At 44.0% G+C, this 20281-nt stretch overlaps 1 protein-coding gene across 1 annotated transcript; it reads right to left on the bottom strand.

The window, feature by feature from the left end:
• Positions 1-1026: 1026 nt before the first annotated feature.
• PPEF2 (protein phosphatase with EF-hand domain 2) lies at positions 1027-20236 on the bottom strand. The gene is made up of 17 exons (XM_066318302.1): positions 19789-20236; positions 14284-14370; positions 10982-11109; positions 10416-10473; positions 9771-9946; positions 8650-8764; positions 7779-7825; positions 7247-7413; positions 7127-7163; positions 6893-7042; positions 5873-6208; positions 4978-5163; positions 4177-4319; positions 3544-3650; positions 2459-2622; positions 1832-1919; positions 1027-1602 (listed from the first exon to the last, which is right to left on the bottom strand). Exons 2-17 carry the CDS (start codon positions 14342-14344, stop codon positions 1421-1423), a joined length of 2145 nt encoding a protein of 714 aa, XP_066174399.1. The 5' UTR covers positions 14345-14370; positions 19789-20236; the 3' UTR covers positions 1027-1420.
• Between the last annotated feature and the right edge of the window lie 45 nt (positions 20237-20281).

The raw sequence follows: 20281 nt of genomic DNA, 5'->3' as shown, positions 1-20281 counted from the left end.
TGCTCACAACTGCAGGTGTGCACTTCAGTCTGCTCCAGGCACTGCAGGTTGCAGGCTGTCAAACACAGTGCCACAGCGCTGCTTAGCAGCCTCAGTCCCCAAACCAAAATGAAAGGTGTGCTCCTTAGATCCTACCTGGTAGCAAGCACTGCAGAGCAGGTACCTACTCACTCCATGACATGGAGAAAGACCTGCTTTCCCCCTCAGTACAAAAGTCACTGAAAATAACTGAAACAAAAAAACCAATGTTCTCTGCAGTAGGAGTTTGTACAGCAGAAACAAACACAGAAGAGGCAAAATCGTTTTGTTCATTAGCCATCAAAATTCATTTCATTCATTAAATTTGAAGGATGGAAGAAATAAAAATACAACTGCAATCTACTGGGACCTGTATTGTGCTTTTGAGAGTGTTTGTGGAAGCATGATTCCATTACAATTGAAAAAGCATATGTGGAACTCTAGTTAAGGGGGAACAGGATTAGTTTCCTTTTGAAAGCATGGTTCCAGTTAATAAACTATCTGCACTGGGCCATGAGCTCTAAGAAATTCAGTGAGACTAGAATTCTCTCTTGGAGGCTAGGGTAGCTGTCTTAAGTGAAGTCTTCTGCCATGGGGCCCCTGCCAGACTGTGCTGCTTGTAATTGAGAAACACATTGATTCTTGTTTTGCAAACTTCATGCTCCACACTACTTCACAAGCTGCAGTCCTACCACGCTTTGAAAATAACCTGAATGTGCAGCATACGCTCGCTAGCACAGGGCTACTTGATCCACTGCCCTGGGCTTTGAGAATTAAATTATCTCAGTAAATTTCTTAAACAAGTCCCCCTGCTAGAGGCAGTGTTGCACATTTGGGGTATTTTTTCCAACATTCTGCTCTACTACGTGTACTTAGTAGCTCCAAACTTCCAGAACAAGCTTACCACAGCAGAGGAACACCAGCAGGGAAGTAGGTATCATCACTGGAACAGCACTGCTCCTCACAGGGTTAACTAGAGAAGAAATGAACAGCCAAGCAACAGCAGTGTAGAAAAAATTGTTTATTAAAAGGAAAGCTGCTATCAAGCAGATGCTACCTCCTTAGAACTACAAGTAGTACATTGACATTGACTTTACTGCTCTTGAATATACCTGTAACATTTCCTTGCATTGACAAAAGAAGCTAAGTTGCATCTTCCCTTTGAGCAGGAAACTATTAAAATGCAGCTTATTTTAAAAATAGTCCAAATTGAAGTGCAGCTCATCTATTTCAGCTGTTACCTTCCCCAAATGGGTCACAGCTGCTGCCTACAGTGATATCTGTTTTGGGCACCTGCCTTCCCTTTCCCTGCTTGCCATCTGCAGGCATGCTCCAGGTTAGGTGGGACAGTCCTGGCTTTCGAGAAATCAAGGCATGGAACATTGCAACCCTCGGTGGGTTCTCACACTGGGCACTGTTTGACAAGGCGGAAGGCTTCCAGGAACTCATTGAAGTCAATGTTCCCATCCTTGTTGAAATCAATGCTGCGAACCAAGTCATTAATGCCATCATCTGTGAGTTCAATATTCATGTGGGAGCTGAACAGCTTCCAAGTTTGCTGGAATTCCTCAAAGGAGATGAGACCTGTGGAGGAGCATTTGACATGCTGCAGCTACATCTCCTAATGTGGAGAACACTGGCTAAAATACAACTCAAAGCAGCAAAGAGGCATAATACAAACGGACATTTCAGAAGCGTGGGAGGGAGCATGAGGACCCAAGCCTAAACTAAACCACCTCTATACATACTAAAGGAAGCTCCGAAACAGAAGGGAACACAAGGCAGTGATCAACACCCCCTGTACACTGCTTACCTGAATGGTCTCTGTCTATGATCCTGAATATGGTCTCTAAGTTGGATCTGTTTCGATAAATGACTTCCAACAAGCTCGACTGGATGTGCTGAAAGACATGATCACAGTTTTTATCCTTCTGACACCTCTGCTCTCTCTGAGTTCTTACTGCAGATGTCTCCACGAGAATATTTTTTGCTTTCACGAACTTCCAAGCAGTGCCTTATCAACCAGCTGTGTGATGACTGGGTCCTCTGTGCAGCTGCAGAACAGACCATCAGCAACTTGTCCCTTCCCAACAACACTCCTCTGGGCTCACAGCAAACCAGGATGCATTTTATAAGCACTGCAGAGCTGCGTTTGCTGGGCGTAATTAAGCTGCAACAATGAGAGTGCAATACAGTTTCCTAGTCACAAGCATACATCCAGAACTACTAAATTTTGATTTCACATCCATCACCTATTTGTAAAATGGGCTGGGCGCCTCAAGACTATTTCAGCTCAGGCAAGACTTCTATCAACTTCACTGCTTTTGGATTATGCATGAACCATCCACTGTCCTTTCGTACCATAATGGATTTGCACATGCTGGGGATCTGGTGAGCAGCTGCTCACATCATGCTCTGATGGAAGGAAGTGTGTGCTTACCTCTTGGCTCCTCTGCTCCATGGCCAGGTCGTCCAGCCATGATTTGTATTCCAGCATGCCATCCTTGGTACTGCGCACCAGCTGCGGCCTCAGCATTCGCCAAGGCAGCCCCAGCCGCAGCACTGACTCCACTGCTGTCGCCCAGTTGTGCAGCGTGATCCTTCCTGTAGGGAAAAGGGAGACACCTCTGGGACACAGATAGGGGAAAGCACACAAAGGCAAAGAAAAAGCCTGAATTGTGACACATACACAGTCCAGGTGCTGCTGGCAGCACGGCATTATTTTGCAGTGCAGGCACACGCACGCTTCCCACCCAAGCCTCAGCAAACTTTTCATCATTGCAACAAACCAGGGCTCTGAGGTTTTAAACATCTGAACAAAGACAAGTCACTAACTTTGGCTATTTCATTAGAAATTTGCAGCCCACTGCCCATTTTAGCAGCTGCTGTAACAACTGAACTGGATTCCTATGAACAGTTTTGCTGCCTGGGAAGAAAGCAATTCTCGCCATGAACAGTTCTGCCAGCCACCATGTCCTTTTTCTCCCCCAGCCCACCAATGGACAGTTCTCAGCAACACCTCTTGGTCAGTGCACCAACACAGAACTCCTGCCTGCCAGAGAAGTAAGAACTCTCAGCTCCTTCCTTAAGGCTCTTGACAGACAACTTTCAAGGAAGACATCCCTCACTTTCCCCTTCCCAGTGATTTTAGACTCCAGGGATGAAGGGGCTCTAGAGACCGCCCAAGTTTTCAAGTGACACAACAGATGCATTCTGGGTCGTCTTTGCCAATGCTTCATCAGTACTCCAGCTGCAACAAGTTCTTCTAGGACCAGCCTCTGTTACTACACATTAGGCTAATGACGTCCTGCTTTTCCAGCACCCCTACTTTATGGTGTCACTCAGAGGCATCCACAGAGACTGTGTAACAGCAAATGACTTCTGGTAGGGTCTGATACAGCCTCCCCATGACAGCTGGTGACGGCTGTCAGTGAGCAATCTCCCAACCAGCCACAGACTCAACTGAGTCACTTCAGCCCTATCCAATCAGGCAATGAACCCACACGTCTCTTAGCTCTGAGTTACCTGTATTGTCCCCGTCATAGGCCTTGAAGGCACTGATGAGGGCTGAGGTGTGAGCAAAGAGCTTCTCCCGCAAGGCTCGAAAGGCTGACTCCTCTACTCTGCTGATTCTAGAGGATGCAGAACAGAGAGAAGCACGTTGAGGACTTGCCATGAATCACAAGAAAAACTGCACCTTCCCACTCACTTCTCTACCTGGCTTGTCCATGGATTTCCCAGACCCTCACAACTGCTCTGCACAGCTACAGCTGCATCTCAGTGCTTGTGACAAGGCACTGCATGCCCAGGGCATAGTACCCTGCAGCTGATGCCATGAGTCTCTGCATTCATTTGTGAAGTAACAAAGCAAAAGAGAACCTCAGCAAAGGTCAAAGTTAAAACCTGACATGGAAAAGAAAAGCTGAAAAATCAGCAACCTTTAGAAAAATCCCTTTGGAATTTCATTAACATTCCCGTCTCGACCCTTGAGCTTTCATCAGTAACTTCAAGTACAAAGCTTGATCTCTCCTTTAGAGCTATTCTTCAGAAAATCAAGCTGTGAAAGTTCATCTCCAGAGTCAAACTTTCTAAAAGCTCAGGAAGTTTTCCCTTTGGGAATTTTGACTTGGCAAATACAGAGCAACTGGAAAGCCTTACCTTTGGGTCATAGTGAGCATATGGGCTGTCTTGTTTGCTTGGTACTGAACAAAGTGGGGGATAAGGTCTGGTCCCAGCTTCACGTAGGCTCCCCTGTTGCTGCCAATCTCATAGTAGTTTGACGCTGAAAAGATGGTCAGCACCTAATACCAAAAAAGAGGCATTTGCAGTCAGTACATACATCCTGTAATATTTATATACTTGTAAGCAACACACCCAATCCCCTCCTGAGTCCACAGACTATGAAAGCACCATGTTTTATGGAGAAGAGGGAGAGTCAGTTAGTAGCTGGCCCGGAAGCCTTGGGGTGTGAGCTCCTCATGGTCACCTGTGGATCTGGCCACATGTTGAGCTTCTGCAATTTTGCTGTGCTCTCTCCCAGCAATTCCACTCTCCAGAGTCTGAGTGCCCTGGTGAAGCTGCTGACCTGACTGAATCTTCTGAGAACACAACTTGGTTGCAGCAGCTCAGTAACTTTTGTAACTCATCTGCAGGACCAGCTGTACTAAGTGGGGGCCACGGCACAAGTGGGTTCAGAACTTTTCTCAGACACCATAGACATGGTTTGCCTGCACAGCCATGTCCCCAGCAGAGCAGGTGGCTCCAGATTGCCATGAACTGAGACTTCAGATGGAAACACACTCCAGATAACTCCCAATAAGCCTGTTGAAGGATTCTGTGTGTGCTTAAAGCCCCACTGGAAGAAATGCAGAACAATGCAGAGACAAGCCACCCCCCCCCCGGAAACTCCACCCTGGCAGGATGGAAACCCAAGTATCCTTTACACCACCCCCAACTCACCTTGCGGTTGTGACAGAACTCGTAGCCCTCCTGCTTGCACTCGTGAGAGCGGATCAGGAACTGCAGGCTGTACTTCTCAAGGAACTTCTCTGTCACATCAGGCCCAAAGTAGCAGCCGCCACCTCGCACCTTATTTTCTCTGCAGCCCTCCTGAGGCATGGGGTCACTCCAGAGGACATCTAAAATCTGAAAGCATAGGAGAAGTTCACTAAGAAAATATAGCTCTGAATTCCTCCTAGACTGCTGCTATAACCATAGTGCAGGGAAAGAGACATGTTTCCTGCATTCCAGCTGAAGACTGTCACAGATCTGGGCCACCTCAGAAGTGGTGGCCAAGAGCTACAGGTACATGCAAAGTGTCTGGGGAAAGAGGGATGTGCATACTGATACAAGCTTTGCCTTTGCTAGCATTTAGATGTCCAAGAGCCTTGACTGTCTTCCTCCATCCCAAAACACAAGTCCCCGGGCAAGAACAACCAGCAGATCCTGAGGCTGTTAGCAGGCTTAGTATTAAATGCCTTTGTTCTCTAGCCAGGACATTCTGCAGCCTTCAGAAATATAAGTGCTGACTCAGTTACCACTGTTTGGATTAAAGCTTAATCTCTTTAACACTGACTTGAATAGATAGCACTATAGTGAAAAGGTGTGCAGTGCTGGAAGGTCACATGTAATGTCAACTAACTAACTGTGGTTTCAGAGCACACAGGAGAGGCTCTCAGGCTGGAAAAAAAAAGGAATAAAGTCCCCATCTGCTCCTCTCAAGAGGTAACAAAGTTACCCAATGAAACATCCCCAGGGCCTCACAGAGTCACCTGGCCACCTACCACTGAAGGACCAACTGCTGCAGGAGGCACCCACAGCGCACCCAGCTCAGAACCCTGCTTAGACTCCTCACCTGCTTCCACTCCTCCTGGCGAGTCAAGCACAGCTCATCCACATCCTTCAAGGAGACCATGCTGGAATAGGTGAGCTCCTCTGGCTCTGACTCACTGATGTCCACCAGCCGGCGGCACGTGTCAATTTGCTCCTGCACCGTCTGCCGGAGCCACCTGGAGAACTCCAGCCTGTTGGCTGTGCTGGGAGCCTGGGCTGAATGGGGATGCAGAGACAACCTGGGAGCTGCCTCATTCCCTGCTGCATCAGCGCCTGATTCCCTCTCCCCATTTATGGCCTGTATTTCTGGTTTTCTGCTTGACTCCTTTCTTTTCTTCAGCCTTAACACAGAAACAAACTGAAAGACATGAAAGAAATGGAACTGATAACACAGCATGAAAACCCAGACCTCCAACTCTAACATCTTCCACTGGCAGACTTCAAGTGACCCAAGCCTCCAAGCCCCACTCCCTTCTGCCATCAACTGCTGCTTGACTGTGAGGAACTATTAGTGCCATCCTCCCAGACAAGCCAACCTGAGTTTACAGCTGGGCCCCAAATCCATCACATCTCACTCTTCCTCGTTGACTTCATGACTTCACACAGATTTCCTCTGGAATGGAAACTATCCAGCAGAGCAAAGGAAGCATGAATGACTAATGCCAGAGTTGTCATTATATTTGGAGAAGGAAAGTGCTATTTCCCAACTAGAGAGTGAGGCAGAGACAAGTTAAATGATTTTTCAAAATTCTTCTGGAAATCTTAGGAGGTAAAAACAAGCTGAGGAAGTGTGGGACAATGTCTCATCATCACTGTATTTTTACTTCAGCACTAGCACATATTTCAGGAACCAACGACGCTTCATCACTTCAGTCCTCATGCACACACACTAACAAACCAAAGCCTATACCTAAAACACAAGTTTGTTTAGGAAGACCATGTGTTAAATTTGTCTTCTCAACACCTGACATGTAGAAATGAGCTCCTCACCACAAATCAGCAACACTGTTGTCTCTTGCAGTAACTGGGAAATAAAACCTACTTTGTCTCTTCGAATTTTCTCAAGCATATCCAGGTCAGTGGTGTCAGAGACACCCCCGTGAATAATGAGGACTTTCTGATCAATCAGGGTGGCCAAGGGCAGCCAGCAGAAGACATTCTGAAACATCTTTAAGATTTTCTTCCCATGCACCTGAGAGAAAGGAAAAAAAGATAAAGCATCAAGTCTTCTAAATGCATGTCCCACATAGTAAAGCAGACACAAACATAAGCCTACCTTGTATTTCTGCATCACTTCCTTGGTGAAACCATAGCTAAAGGAACGGGAGAAAGGAAGCTCAGTGGGATTTTGCACAACACTCTCGACATCGCGCTCAGCCCTGCACAGAAGCCGTACCGTAAGTTCACCATGTGGTCCTCATGGTTCCCGCGGTTGAGATGAACCTCCTTGGGATAGATCAGGAGAAAAGTAAAGAGGATAACAAGGATCTCAAGGGACTGCTTGCCTCTGTCTACAAAGTCCCCATTGAACACGTAGGACTTGGAAGGGGAAGGAAGGCCATTCTGTAAAAGCAAGGAACAGGCAGATGTCACTCAAGAGGCCTCCCCAAGGTGTCCATATGCCCTTCTCCCCAGCTGCATAGCTCTCATTCTGTCCCAGGTTACAACAGATCCTTGCTCATCTTTATCCTGTGGGCCCCAGCAGTGAAACTGGCAGTCCCAAAGGGTTGTCATTGGTATAAGCACTAATTGGCACTAATTTTCAAGTCAGCAAGAGAATAACCTACTGATTTGTGAAGCCACTTAAAACTAACCAAATTGACTTGGAGAATTGCACATGAATGGCCAAATTTTGCAAACACTTGACAACATGACCTATGGGACATTGCAAAGCCTGGACAGCATTCCTCTCCAAATTTAGTGCCTACCTTGTAAAAGATGAGGAACAAGTCATCCAGCTGGCCATGCAAGTCTCCTAACGGCACAAAGAGACAGTTTGTTTACCTTAAACTTAAAAAAACACCAATACATAACTTCCTAGGAACTATATCCTTTACAAATTAATCACCACTGAAATACTTTGGGAAGTGCAAGCCTAGTGGAAAAGGACACAATGTGAGGCTTCAGCTGCAGTCTGAGGACAGTAAAAAAGCCCTATACCATCTGCTGAACACTGATTTAGAAGCTTTGTTCATTTATCTCTTGTGATGGCACAACATTGCACAAGATTGTCATTATATGGGAGAAAGCTTTACATTCAAAGTAATGATCTAATTCTCATTTAACATAATATTGGAGAGAGAGGTTTGTTTTCCAGAGGCTGATTGCAGCAAAAGTCTTTGCTACGTATTTTTCAGAAATATCTCAACATTTTAACATTAGTCAGAGTAGGAAAAAAATTTAAAAGTTTAGTATCAAATTTACTTATAAGATGCAAAGATGCATTAACATTCTGGATCTGCATGCATGTGCTGGTGCTCACCCAGAACACCTCCAGGATTTTGTTGTTTATATAATCCCAGACCACAGAACTGGTCAGACAACTACTCAGTTTTGTCCGGTCCTCAGCTGGGTGTGGTTTCTGTGGTTTGGTAAAACAACTCTGAGTTTGGGGTGAGAGAAAAAAGACCTCATGGGTATTTCAGACAGACCCAGCTGCCTCTCAAAGCATCACACACTTTGCTTATAGAGAGCATTTGTGTTCCAAGTACAGAGGGGGACATTGTGCTCTCACTATCATTTTCTCTCTGCCCCACCCTCCCATAGGAGTATTCCACCCCGGAAGCTGCAAGGACCCACCACACACGGTGACCTCCTCACTGTAGCAGGTGGAGACATGGCTGATGTTTGGCAACTGCTTGAGGTGCTTCCTGGTCTCATGCAGGAGGTTTAAGACATAGCGAGCATGGAGCTGCTACTAGGAGAAAGTGAAGGGATTAAAGCAGGAAATCAGTGGCCTCTGAGCAGCACCACTATGGCTGCAAAGACTCCACCAGGATAGCCTGGATGGCAGAAACTCTCCTTGGGATGGCAGTCTGTGCTGACCTATGGGCTTACAAACAAGGAAAATATTGGGAAACAGCAGGATGGCAGACACTTGCTCAAGGCAGCCCAGCCACACCACTGAGAGGGCTGGCAAAGCAATCCTAAAGCCCCAGCACCCTGTGGACAAGGCTTTACCCTCTAGGCCACACCAACTCCCGGCGCAGCAGAAAATCCAGCCCAGTATCACAGGTAAGAAGTTGCTCCTCTAGATCTTTCCTAGTTTTTCCACACTGAACCAGTCTGTGAGTTTCCACATGTCCTGCAGTGACAGATATGCTTAAAGCCGGGGTGCAAGCATTTAATATAGCTGGGACATGAGAAACCTTTGGTTTAGAATTTTTCTTTGGAGAAGGGATGTTTTAGCCTATTTTGCAATTCAGCACATCAGCTGAGGGATGGCAGAACACTGCAGTTGTATGAAGGCTCATCTTGTTAGTGCTGGAGTGGTACTAAACTTCCTCATCAAAAAGCTCAAAATTTACATCTTAAATCTGAGTCCAAGTTGCATAGCACGAAACATTGTAATTGGCTGTTTCCCTCTGGGCCACCCTATGCGTATTTACAAATTGAGAAATTTGAACAAAAATTATGAGAAGTTTCAACGGGAGCTGTTGCTGATTTTTCCCTTTTAAAATGAAATTGATATTGGCAACCCTCATGTAAAATGTTCCATTTTGTCAGGAGTATATTTTCAGAAAGCACATTTCTATGGCATTAGGAAATACCATATAGTTTCCAACCCCATTTTGTTTAACAGCCAGCCAGCTTGTTATACTCCAGTCAACTGAGCTTGATAAGAAAGCTAAGACCAAATTATTGATCCTACAGCCCTGTTCAGAGAAGGGAAAAGCATGGTACCTTTTTGGAATCCTTACTTGTTTCTGTTGGAAAGCTTCCAGCAAGGCTGTGGCATGGTCAGGGAGGAGTGGGAAAGAGAGACGGGGTCCGGTGTAGGAGTCTGGCACCTCTATAGATTCATAGTCACAGTATTTTTCCAGCTCTGCCTCTTTGTAACTTTCCCCACTTATGAACATGCGACTGATAAAATCCCCTGGATAGCAGATTAGTGGGGTTAAAAAAAAAAAAATAGACACAGACAAAAAAGTAGTTAATTGGCTCCAGGTACCCTTCTAGTAATTTGCTACAGAAGAGCTGTTTGGTTAGGCTGCCACTCAGGAGCAATCACAGCCATGAATGCTGGGTACTGCTTGGCACTGCTACAAAACTTGCCATGGGGGAAAGGCTGCAAAGACAAATCTCCGTGGTGCAGTGTGCACCATTCTGTGAAAACATACTGAGTTTTATGCCTTCTTCCAGCTCCTAAGAGCAGAAATTGCCCCACATCCCTTGCACAACTCATAGTCTCCAGATAATTCACACTCTATTCCTGATGCCATTCCTCTTGATAGTCTTGGCCACATGTGTCATCCAGAAAATTGCCCAGCACTGGGCAATGAATAATACAAGGTGCAGTCTTTGGAACTGCTGGTACCACATCTACAAACAGCAAACAAACTTACTCTCTTTGCTGCTGCTTGGTGTGAATTGGTCCATGAGGTAACTGAAGAAGTTGTGAAGCTGCAAGAAGAGGGAGAGCCTATCACCCCGGAATGAAATTCAACAGAGTAACAACTTAACTTCTTTCTGGAAGTATTACCTCATGCTGTCTGGTATGTACAGCAACTCTCACTGTACCAATTTAAGTTTTGACTATCTTGAGATGAAGTCAAAACACTGGCTTTACCTTCAGCCACAGGCAGAAGTACAGTAGGAGCCCTTCCTCTCCCTGAGAGCAAGGCAGCTATGTACAAGAATTTTAATCCAAGTTAAAATGTAACAAACCAAAGAGACTTGCCTATTGTGTTCAGACTCCAGAAAAGGTCTGTTAAATGGCTCTTATGGCTTGCTTTTGAGGTTCATTACTTTGTGTTTTATGCAACACAGACAGGGAATCAAGAGGTTAAAAAGGGGCAGGAAGCCCAGTCCCTGGCCCACTGAAGCACCAGCCAGCAGCCAGAAAGCCTGTCTGGCACAGAAACCACTTTCCTATGTGCTTTCCTACCTGCTCTTTTCCTTGGCACCATACCTGGATCTGATCCTGTTCACAGGCATACTCAATGGATTGAAAGATTCTCCAGGTGCAGCGGCGGCGCATTTCCAGCCGAGCCACATGGCGCCGGTACCACTGCTGGATCAAGACAGCTGCCTTGAAAGCTGGGGGACAAGAACAGAACCAAGCTGCTGAGGGGCACTGCCTGTAGCTGCAGTAGCTCCTTCCCCACACCTGAACATGGAAAAAAACCTTTCCTTCTCAGGAAGAAGTTTCCAGGAATTGTACTCTTGTGCCTAAGGGCAAAAAACCCTCTTGGTTTTGCCTTCTTTTTTGCAAGAGGTTGACCTGACCCTGCCGACCAGAGGCCTCTGAAGCACTTCTAACCATTGCTACTGGTTCCTCAGCACCAGCATTAACAACAAATTACTAGGGTCTAAAAGCCCTGTATTGTTTGACAATATCCTCCCTTTCTACTTACCTTGATCATTTTTATGTCCTTCTTACCATCTCTAGGTGCTGAGGCTTCAGGAAACCAGAAATCTGAGGCCACACAAAGAGTTGGGGGAGGACAGGATACCAAGTTTTCTTCTAGACCCTTAAAAATATGGGGGTTTTCTACCTCTCTGTATGCCAAATAAATACCTCAGCTTTTGCAGTTGTGGAAGAACTTTAGAAGGACTCTATTGTAGCATAAATATCAACATACCATTAGCTTACCATAAAATAAAGACAAAACTACACCCACAGTGAAAAAAGGGAGGCAGAACTTTTGCCATTTAATGACACAGAATAAATGAGATGCCAGAATTTCCAGGTGCCTGTTTGAGGTTCAAGCCACAGCCAATGCTGACACCAGATGCTTCCCACCAAATTATGGCTATCTGCCCTTTGATCTTTAGAACAGAGCCTTTGTATTCCCCCAGTTCCAGTGTGTTCCCTTCAAAGATTATGTCAGATGGGGTGTGTGCATATTTCAAGTGAAGTACATTGGTGCAGCTTCCTTTTTCAAGTTCTGCTGAAGAATTTTATGTACCTCTAGGGTCTCTCATCCTCCTTAGCTGGCCTCGATCCCATTTGGATCAGCTCTCTTACTTGGCATCTCTCTTTGGATTACACTGCATCCCTTCCTGTTCCTTTCTGAAGCCCCACCTGTGAGCCCTATACTTAAAGCATCTTCTAACAATGCTTCTCTGTCATCTTTAGCTGAGGGAGGAAAGAAGATGACTGCTGTATCTACAGGATGGCTTCAAAATCCAAGGGAAACAATGGAGGTAGGGAACTAGGCCTGCTGCAGGTCTATTCCCTTGCCACACTCACCAAAGCAGGGAGAGCAATGGCAGGTGCGTGGGAAAACCTTCATTAAAAAGAGAAAAACCCCTCACCTCTACCCAAAGGCTGCTATACACTGGCAAGAGACAAAGAGATCATATTAATTCAATCAGCTTGCATTAATTACACAACAAATGGCCCTCCAGGTACTTCAGCAGGAAACAATGACCTTTCCCTAAAGAAGGTATCTCAATGGATTATATATTGAAAATTGTAATCCTTATAAATTATGATTATCTTTCAGCACTGGGAATGGCATAGCACAAAAAAGGAAGATCTACAGCTGCTGTTCAGCAGGGGGCTGAGACATACTGAAGTTGTGGGCAAGAAGGTAAGATTTGGCAAGGCTTAACTCAGGAATAACTTCTGTATTCTTTGCCTTCTCTCTTGCTGAGAAAATGCTTACTGATCTGCTGGGCTTTGAAAAAATTCCTTGTGATGACTCCACACATACCAGTGAAAACCAGACCCTTTAAAACAGTAAAAATGAAACCTATGAAAGACATGTTATCAAGTGCACAGTTAACATTACCACCATCCACAGCATTTAAGCCCCAGATAGGAAGGTACTGTTTTTTACTGTGCTTTTACAGAGACTGACTCTGCATCTGAAAAAGTCAGGTATTCCAATTTTGCAGCTTACCTGGGTGAGTTATACCTGGAAGTATTTGTATCAGTTTTGAAAAAAAAAACTCAACAAAGAAGAGAAAGACTTAGCCATTTTATGATGATCTGACCAATATATCATATAAGCTGCTGAAAATATACCAAAGTGGCAGCACTCAAACCAGATTTCACTCCAAGGCAGGACCAGTTGAAAAGCTCTGCTCCTACATTTTCCACTGAAAACAGCCTTCAGACCTTGTATAGGGGGACAGAGATGATATCTGGCACACTGCATTTGGACAGAAAGTCCTAAGCAGCTGCCCTGCTGGAGATGGTCAGTCTGAAGGGTGTTGAAAACCAGAAGCTAGAAATTCAAAAAGGCTTTACTGCTGTGGGAAACTTGCTGAGGTATCAGATGTAATACACGGGTTCAAATAAGTAACTAGTGTTGTGTTACACTTGATCATCTGAAAATAACCCTGAACTTGTTGGGAAAGTCCATGGACCTCTGGTGCTATGGGTGACAGATCATACTAAGTGTAACTTAAATAAAAAGAGTTTTTCAACAGTGGACAGTAACAAACAAAAGTCTGAGTCACAACCTTATCCCCACTTTCAATCCTTATTTTCTTTTCCAAGCACTTGCAAACAGTTTGCCCCATGCTGCTGTTCTGCCAGTGCTCATCACTGTGTGATCCAAACAACAGAGACAAGACTACTTATTTACTTTTTAACTCTTCCTTACATCTAAGGTTGTCCTCATCAACTCCCTTTGCTCCACAGCAGACACAGGCACACATCCACAAAATTGATACAATTACATAGGGCTTCATAAAAATAAATCACCACAGCTTTGAGAGCCCTAAACAAGCTTAGATTATTAGCAGAGATTAAGAGCACTGTGCTACGTAATTAGACAAAATGCACACTTTTTGTTTTAATGCTTTTCTTAGCCACACCATCTCAGCTTCTTTGTAACCAAAGATTTATTTTGGCTTTGCTAATGCTTCTGCTTAATGAGTCCTGTGCCAGTAAGAGCCTTGGAAAACAATGCAGGGGAAGTAGTAGGCTGACATCTGTCTCACTGTCAGCAGACACAGCACCTGCATTACCCAGCAAGTATTTAATCCAGCAGGTGTCGGTTCTAACTGTTGCCTCATTTCTGGTTAGGCTTGGGTGAATCCTAACCTACCCTCGTCTAAATAGCTATTATTTCCTCAAGCCTGTTGTCTTCTGCTGGACACCTGAGAATCCTTGTCACAGAATACTGAAAGACAAAATCTCACTTCAATTCTATGAAGAAAACCAGGTAACCCAGAGGAGAAACATATTCAATGTGACCTCACAAGAGCACATACAAGAGAAAATAGGAAAAGATCACTTTTCTAAGAATAACTCACCATTTTCAGACTTCTGCAGGGAGTACTTGTACTTGACATTTACAGAACTACCAGATCCCATGTTTTTCAATGCTCCAACGTTGCAGACTGGCCCCGTGTCACCAAAACCACAAAGGAGATGCAGGGAAGACCATTTGGTCAGAATCAAAACAGCTGCAACAAGTCCCACAGTGCCAAGAATCTACAATTAAATATATTAACACTTAATATCAACGATCAGATGGCCTCTCTTGTGGCCAAGTACATTCCACTACCAGGTTTCTCCAGCTACTCCCAGACAATCAGATGAGGATTTCTGTCTCACTGCTTCATATTTCAAGTGAGCTTTATAAACACGAATCAGTTCAGCACCTTTAGCTACTTGCATAAAAATAGGTACTGTGACTGTCTGGCAAACATATAGAAAGCTCTTTAATACTGATCAAGAACTATAAAAGAATTAAGAAGCAGTATGTGCAGACAAATATTCTGTAGTGCAGACTAATATTTACACAGTTGCCTATAAAGGATAACTCATGAAGGATGAACACAGACCAGATATTTAATCTAACCATAGCTAGCAGGAAGGTAAGTCTAAAATAACAATTAGCTATCAGAAGAAAATAACCAGCTTTCTAAACACTGCTTGCCTTCATCTCATGCATCTGCTCAAGTATGGGAGTGTACTACACCATCAATTGCCAGTATAAAAGGATAGACATCCAGACTTAAGTAAGCTCACTGCTGTGGAAGCTCTGGTTCAGGGTAAACAGATTGTAATGAAAGATGAGGTCAAACTCTGAAGTCTCTCACTTTGAGGATAACCAGGATGTCATTCACAGACATTTTTCTTCTGGAAAAATAACAGTCACATACGACTGCCAAAGCAGCCCCAGGCTGTATCACTGAAGAATTCAACAGATTTTTATTTTTCCCTGAAATTCAGGGAGGAGAAAGCTGAGAAATGGAGAGAAGGAAATAAACACCTGGACAAATGTTAAGACTGGTGCTGGCAGGAAAATACAGCTCAAAGTATTTTTAAGAGTCAGGACAGAATTGCTACAGAGGCACTTCTGCCCAGGAGAAGGAAAAGTTTTCCTCCTTTCCTCATTTTCTGCAATCTTTTTGCCTCCTTCAATCTCTTTCCATCTAACCCATGTCTTTCCTCTCTCAGTACATCAGACTCACACAAACGCTAATTGAAGAAGCACGTCTGGTGTTGTGTGAGTGATGTGTGTTTGCTCAAGAAGGTGAGCCCTGCTCATCCACACTGCAGCACGGGGTGGTTCTAAAGCACAGCAAAGGCTGCAACTCTCTCCCTCTTGCCAAGGATGCCCAATTGTACAATGGCATCCTCACAATGTCATGAGTGGGCGACACAACAGGGGACACTGCAATGCTCTCAGCAAAATACCTATACTCTTGTTTCATTCTAACAATATCATTTCATATCCATGTCACAAATTGCCTGAAATCACTGCCAAATTGCACCCAATTTTACCCAGTGCTTTACCTTCTTTGTGCTCAATTAATGAAGGCACTCTGATGGATTTTCAGATTATTAACGACTCCACGGGACTATTGCACACAAAACGCACAGTTATAGCTTGTTTGTCACATCCTGTACCAGGGAAATCAAAGTTCAGGAAAAGGTTCAGGACTTTTGAGCATAGGCCCATCTGGCCTATCTGAACAAAAATTTCACTTAACACAGATCTTAGGATTTCGGCAAGTTTTAGCTTTCCAGAGAAGCAATTATATAAATTATTCATTCTGCATTGGCCCCTTTCCCAGGAACTAGAACAATTCTAGGTTACTTTTAAAACAATGAAGAACAAATTTGAAGCAAACACTCAAGTATTGCCTGCTGGGGATGTGTTCAGGGGTACCACCTGCTTGCTTATATAAAATGTGACCATGGATACCGCTTGCCTGCTTTGGTAAAATGTGATCTTGGATTTGAAGTCACCTTGAGCAACAATTTTTTTCTTTGTCCATCTCTCCCTGCGAAACAAACAGGCATTTATTATTTGGGTAGCCCTACTTGAAACACATTTCAGCCATTCGTAGCAAGGGATGCCTAGTGTTAGTGTGCCCTAATTATCATATCATGAAAAGCCTTATCAATAGGTCCCTCCCAAGCACTTCCTGGAGACGTGAACTTTTTGTATTTGATGTCCTCAAATTTTTGTCAGGGGCACAACCTGAGCAAAGGAGTGCACAGGAGTAAATCAGTCTCCAATGGAATCAAACCTGTTTCAAGGCTGGAAGGACCGAGGGAAAACCAGAACCAGTCCAATTGCTCAGCACCTCGGATCCTTCCTTATCCACCCAACAGTGACACGCTCCCTTCCCTTCCTAAATGCCTATACCTAAGAAATGGAAGAGAAACAGAGACCCATCAAGGCAAAGCCTCAAAGACTGGATGAACTGAGCAGCAGCATCACTTCAGGTACAGGTTGTATTAAACTTCCAGGTGGGAAATATGATCAGGCAGAAAATAGCCAGCTACAAACCACTCCTTCCTCATCTAGCCCTTGGCTGCCACTCCTCTCCTGCAGAGATACTTCCTTCTCTCTGGTGCAATTAGGAGGCCTCTGCAACAGGTTTTCCTCACACCTGCTTTGCACAGGGCTGTCCCTGCCAGTGAAAACCCACACTCTGTAAAGCCAGGTGACAAAAGCCACTGCACACACTTTTAAACCATCACTAAAAAGTCACGGACTCGAGAGCCCCACACGAATACAGAAAACCAGTGGAACACCAAGTTCAGGGCCTCAGGAGAAGGCCACACACACATAGAGAAAATGCACATTCCTTGACCACCAGAGGTAAGGTTTCACAGGCAGGAGAGCAACACAGCAGCCAGAATCCATTCACTTCCTAAGCCATTGGATAACACAGTTCTTGCAACTCTTCAAACACAAGCAGAGGACTTGTTCAATAACACCATTTTGTGTTATTGAACACTAATACATGAAATTCAGGAAAGGAAACCTTGCACAAATCCACTTGAGTCAATCGCCCCAAAACACAGACAACAAAAGCCTAGGTAAATTTCCTGGCTTAGCCTAATTTTAACTTCTTCAAAACCAAAGCAAGGGACAGCATTCTGAACCAAATCCTACACACAGGGAACTTGTGCACATAATAGATCTGTGCAGAATGTGGTGCTCAACCCACAGGACCTGCCAGAAATAACTCTGATGTGAAACTTGCTCCTAGGAAAGGTGACATTTCATGTATCATGAACAGGATGCCCACTAACCTGACAGTTTTATAGACATTCCAGCAATGGAGGGAACAGATGAGCAGAATATGGAAGGCAACTGGAGGACATAACAGACTAGAAAGTTTGCTAGGGAAAAACCTAAAAGAGATGTTGAAGGGAAACAAATTTTAAGTTCTGCTAAAAGAAAAACAGCAAGAGTTTAAGAGTGATAGATTAATTTAAAAACAATCAAATACTTCTCCCGAGGACAAAAATGCTAGCTGGCACTAGGGAAAGTGATGATCCTACCTTGCCCCTGAGAGTAAATACCTATGTATGGCCCACATGCACATCAGACCCAGCACCACTCGTAGCTGCAAACAAGATGGTGAAGTGTGTTGTATTCCAAACACACCCCCACACGTCACTGCATTGCCAAAAAGGGGAATTACAGATACAAAACTGTCAAATGCAGTTTTATATGCCCTGGCATACAAAAAGGATATTTTGCCTCAAACTTTAAGCTATTTCTAAACACAAAACCCTATTGCAAAGAGTTAAAAAGAAAAATGCAACTTACCTTGCCAGGTCCTAATTTATGGATTTGTTGAGATAAACACAACTGAAGCTCCCCACTTGATAAATTTTGGTTGTATTCAGTACCCAAATGATTGATGATTTCTGATGCTATTTGTTTAGTTACAGATGCAAAATCTCCGCCTTAGAATCCAAATAATAAAGTAAGGTGTTCCCTTGGGCAGGCTGCATGTCTCTGTGCACGTGCAACCCAGAACTGGTGCAGACACTTTGATTTATTTACTGCCCAGTTATGAGCAGCCTTAAGAATCCTCTACCATGTGATGCTTAATAAAGGCTACAGATCTCAACTGGATTAGGATTACACAAGGGATTATGAATGAGAAATACAGCGTGTTGGCCTCTCTCATCCTAGGAGTCTGCTCTTACACATTTTCGAGCCGCTCTCTGCTAAATGCAAACCTCTGGAGGAAAAATAATTCAAGGTTTCACCCCTTATTTGTGCTAGGCTGAAGTAGGGCTTTATAGCTAAGGAATCCCTAGTGCAGAATGGAAGGGATGTGAAAAAAGCAAGGATAATTTACCTCGTTGTTTTACTTCATAATTCCAGGGTTTGACAAAGCAGTAAAATCACTGGTTTTTCCAGTCTTTAAAAAGTGTACACACAGAGCAGATGAAATCTCAAACAGAAATATGATCAGTAAGCTATTCAAATAACTATAAATGATCCTCCTTTTTAAAAAACCCAATTATGATAAAGTCAGAATACCAGGCTAGAGAAATACCTTCAGGATGTTATGGTGCAGTCTTTCTTGGCAAAAATTCCCACAAAACATCCAAACCTACCAAAAACCAATCACTGCTACATTTTAATGTTTCCAGCATTAATTTATTTAAGTATAAATTATCACATCTCTGCATTTTGGTCAAACTTCAGTTCTTATCACAAGTACCTTAGCTACTCACAGGTTAAATTATCCAAGTGGTAAGTTATATCACCTACCAATTCATCAGTATTTATATTTTTAGCTTGTTGTTAAACTAAGATGAGGAAGTTATGTATCCTTTGGGGTAGCAAAAAAGCATGCAAGGTAGGAGAAAAACTGTATTTTGTTGGCAGTCAGCATCCTGGAGTGTTGGTTACCACAGAAAACACAAGGCTTTCAAGAATGTCATTTATAAGGAAAAAAAAAAATCTACATTCCTCGCTTGTTTAAACTTCATAACCCCAAACAGCTGCCAAGCCACAAACACAACAGTGGAAGCAAATTGTTTCCTGAATATTCATAGATACTAACAACTTACACATTCCAGATTGTTTGTACACATTGAAGCAAATACATTTGGCCAAACTGATATACCACAGCATCTGGGCACACCCCTGCCAGAGGATAATCAGCCCAATGCTGCAGAGGTCAGGATGACTACACAAAGACACACCTGTAATGATCCTGTAGCTGTGGGTGGCTGTTATTTAAAGAAAACCTGGTGGGTTCACAAATCAGTGCCTTCTCTGTGAATTAAAGCAATGGCATTCAGTAATCTCAAAGTCAGTGAACATTTTAAAATCTTCCTCCAGGAAATCTTCTTCAAATTTATCATCTGGCTGCTGTATGTCACTGTCTAAATTGGGTCAAGGCCAAGCTTGCAGCACTTTTATCCAGGCAGCAGGAGAGGATGCAGGTAAGTAGGTTATCAGACTCAGCACAAGGAGATAAAGGGCCCTCAGGTCCAGAAGGTGCTCTCAGAGCTGTTTGCATAACCAGTGCAACGCTCACCACAGCCAGTATGACATGGATCTGGAAGCTGTGCTCCTGTCACCTTCACACAGGTGACATTTTCATTCCAGTGAAGAAGGGCTCTTTCCGGCTTTACTTGAAGGTATCCACTGGTCTTGACTCTTTAAATCCCTCAGTATTTCTGGAGTACACCTAAGTGTCTAAACTCAATATACAGTCACAGCACAACCTGACAAAAACCCCACTGCTCTGCACTGTAAAACACGATGTTAACTTTTACTGCAGGTAACTTGATCTGAATGGACAAAAGCAAATACAAGTTTTTTAACCTCACTGTTACTCAACCTGCTCTCATCTACCAAGGAGAAAAGTGCATTACCACAATTTCTGAAACAGTTCCTGATTTCTTATAAATAAAATACCTATAGTCTACAGATGTGCATGCTGCTGACTGCTGCATCTGCCCCTGCTAGGGCCAGGATCAACAATTCCTCATGGATGAGGGAAAAGGATGATGACATAAAAGTAACCC

The sequence above is a fragment of the Sylvia atricapilla genome, chromosome 4, assembly GCF_009819655.1.
Source record: "Sylvia atricapilla isolate bSylAtr1 chromosome 4, bSylAtr1.pri, whole genome shotgun sequence".
In the NCBI taxonomy this organism is placed as follows: domain Eukaryota; kingdom Metazoa; phylum Chordata; class Aves; order Passeriformes; family Sylviidae; genus Sylvia; species Sylvia atricapilla.
This window is presented reverse-complemented; position numbering and strand designations above follow the sequence as displayed.

What these genes read in the sequence shown, in the direction of transcription:
- PPEF2 (XM_066318302.1), bottom strand. Translation starts at nt 14,344, where the DNA reads ATGGGATCTGGTAGTTCTGTAAATGTCAAGTACAAGTACTCCCTGCAG. An exon ending in TGAGGAGGTCACCGTGTGTG is followed by an intron (nt 7,826 to 8,649) that starts GTGGGTCCTTGC and finishes TTGTGCCGTTAG; the next exon opens with GAGACTTGCATGGCCAGCTG. An exon ending in AGTTCTGTCACAACCGCAAG is followed by an intron (nt 4,320 to 4,977) that starts GTGAGTTGGGGG and finishes TTTTGGTATTAG; the next exon opens with GTGCTGACCATCTTTTCAGC.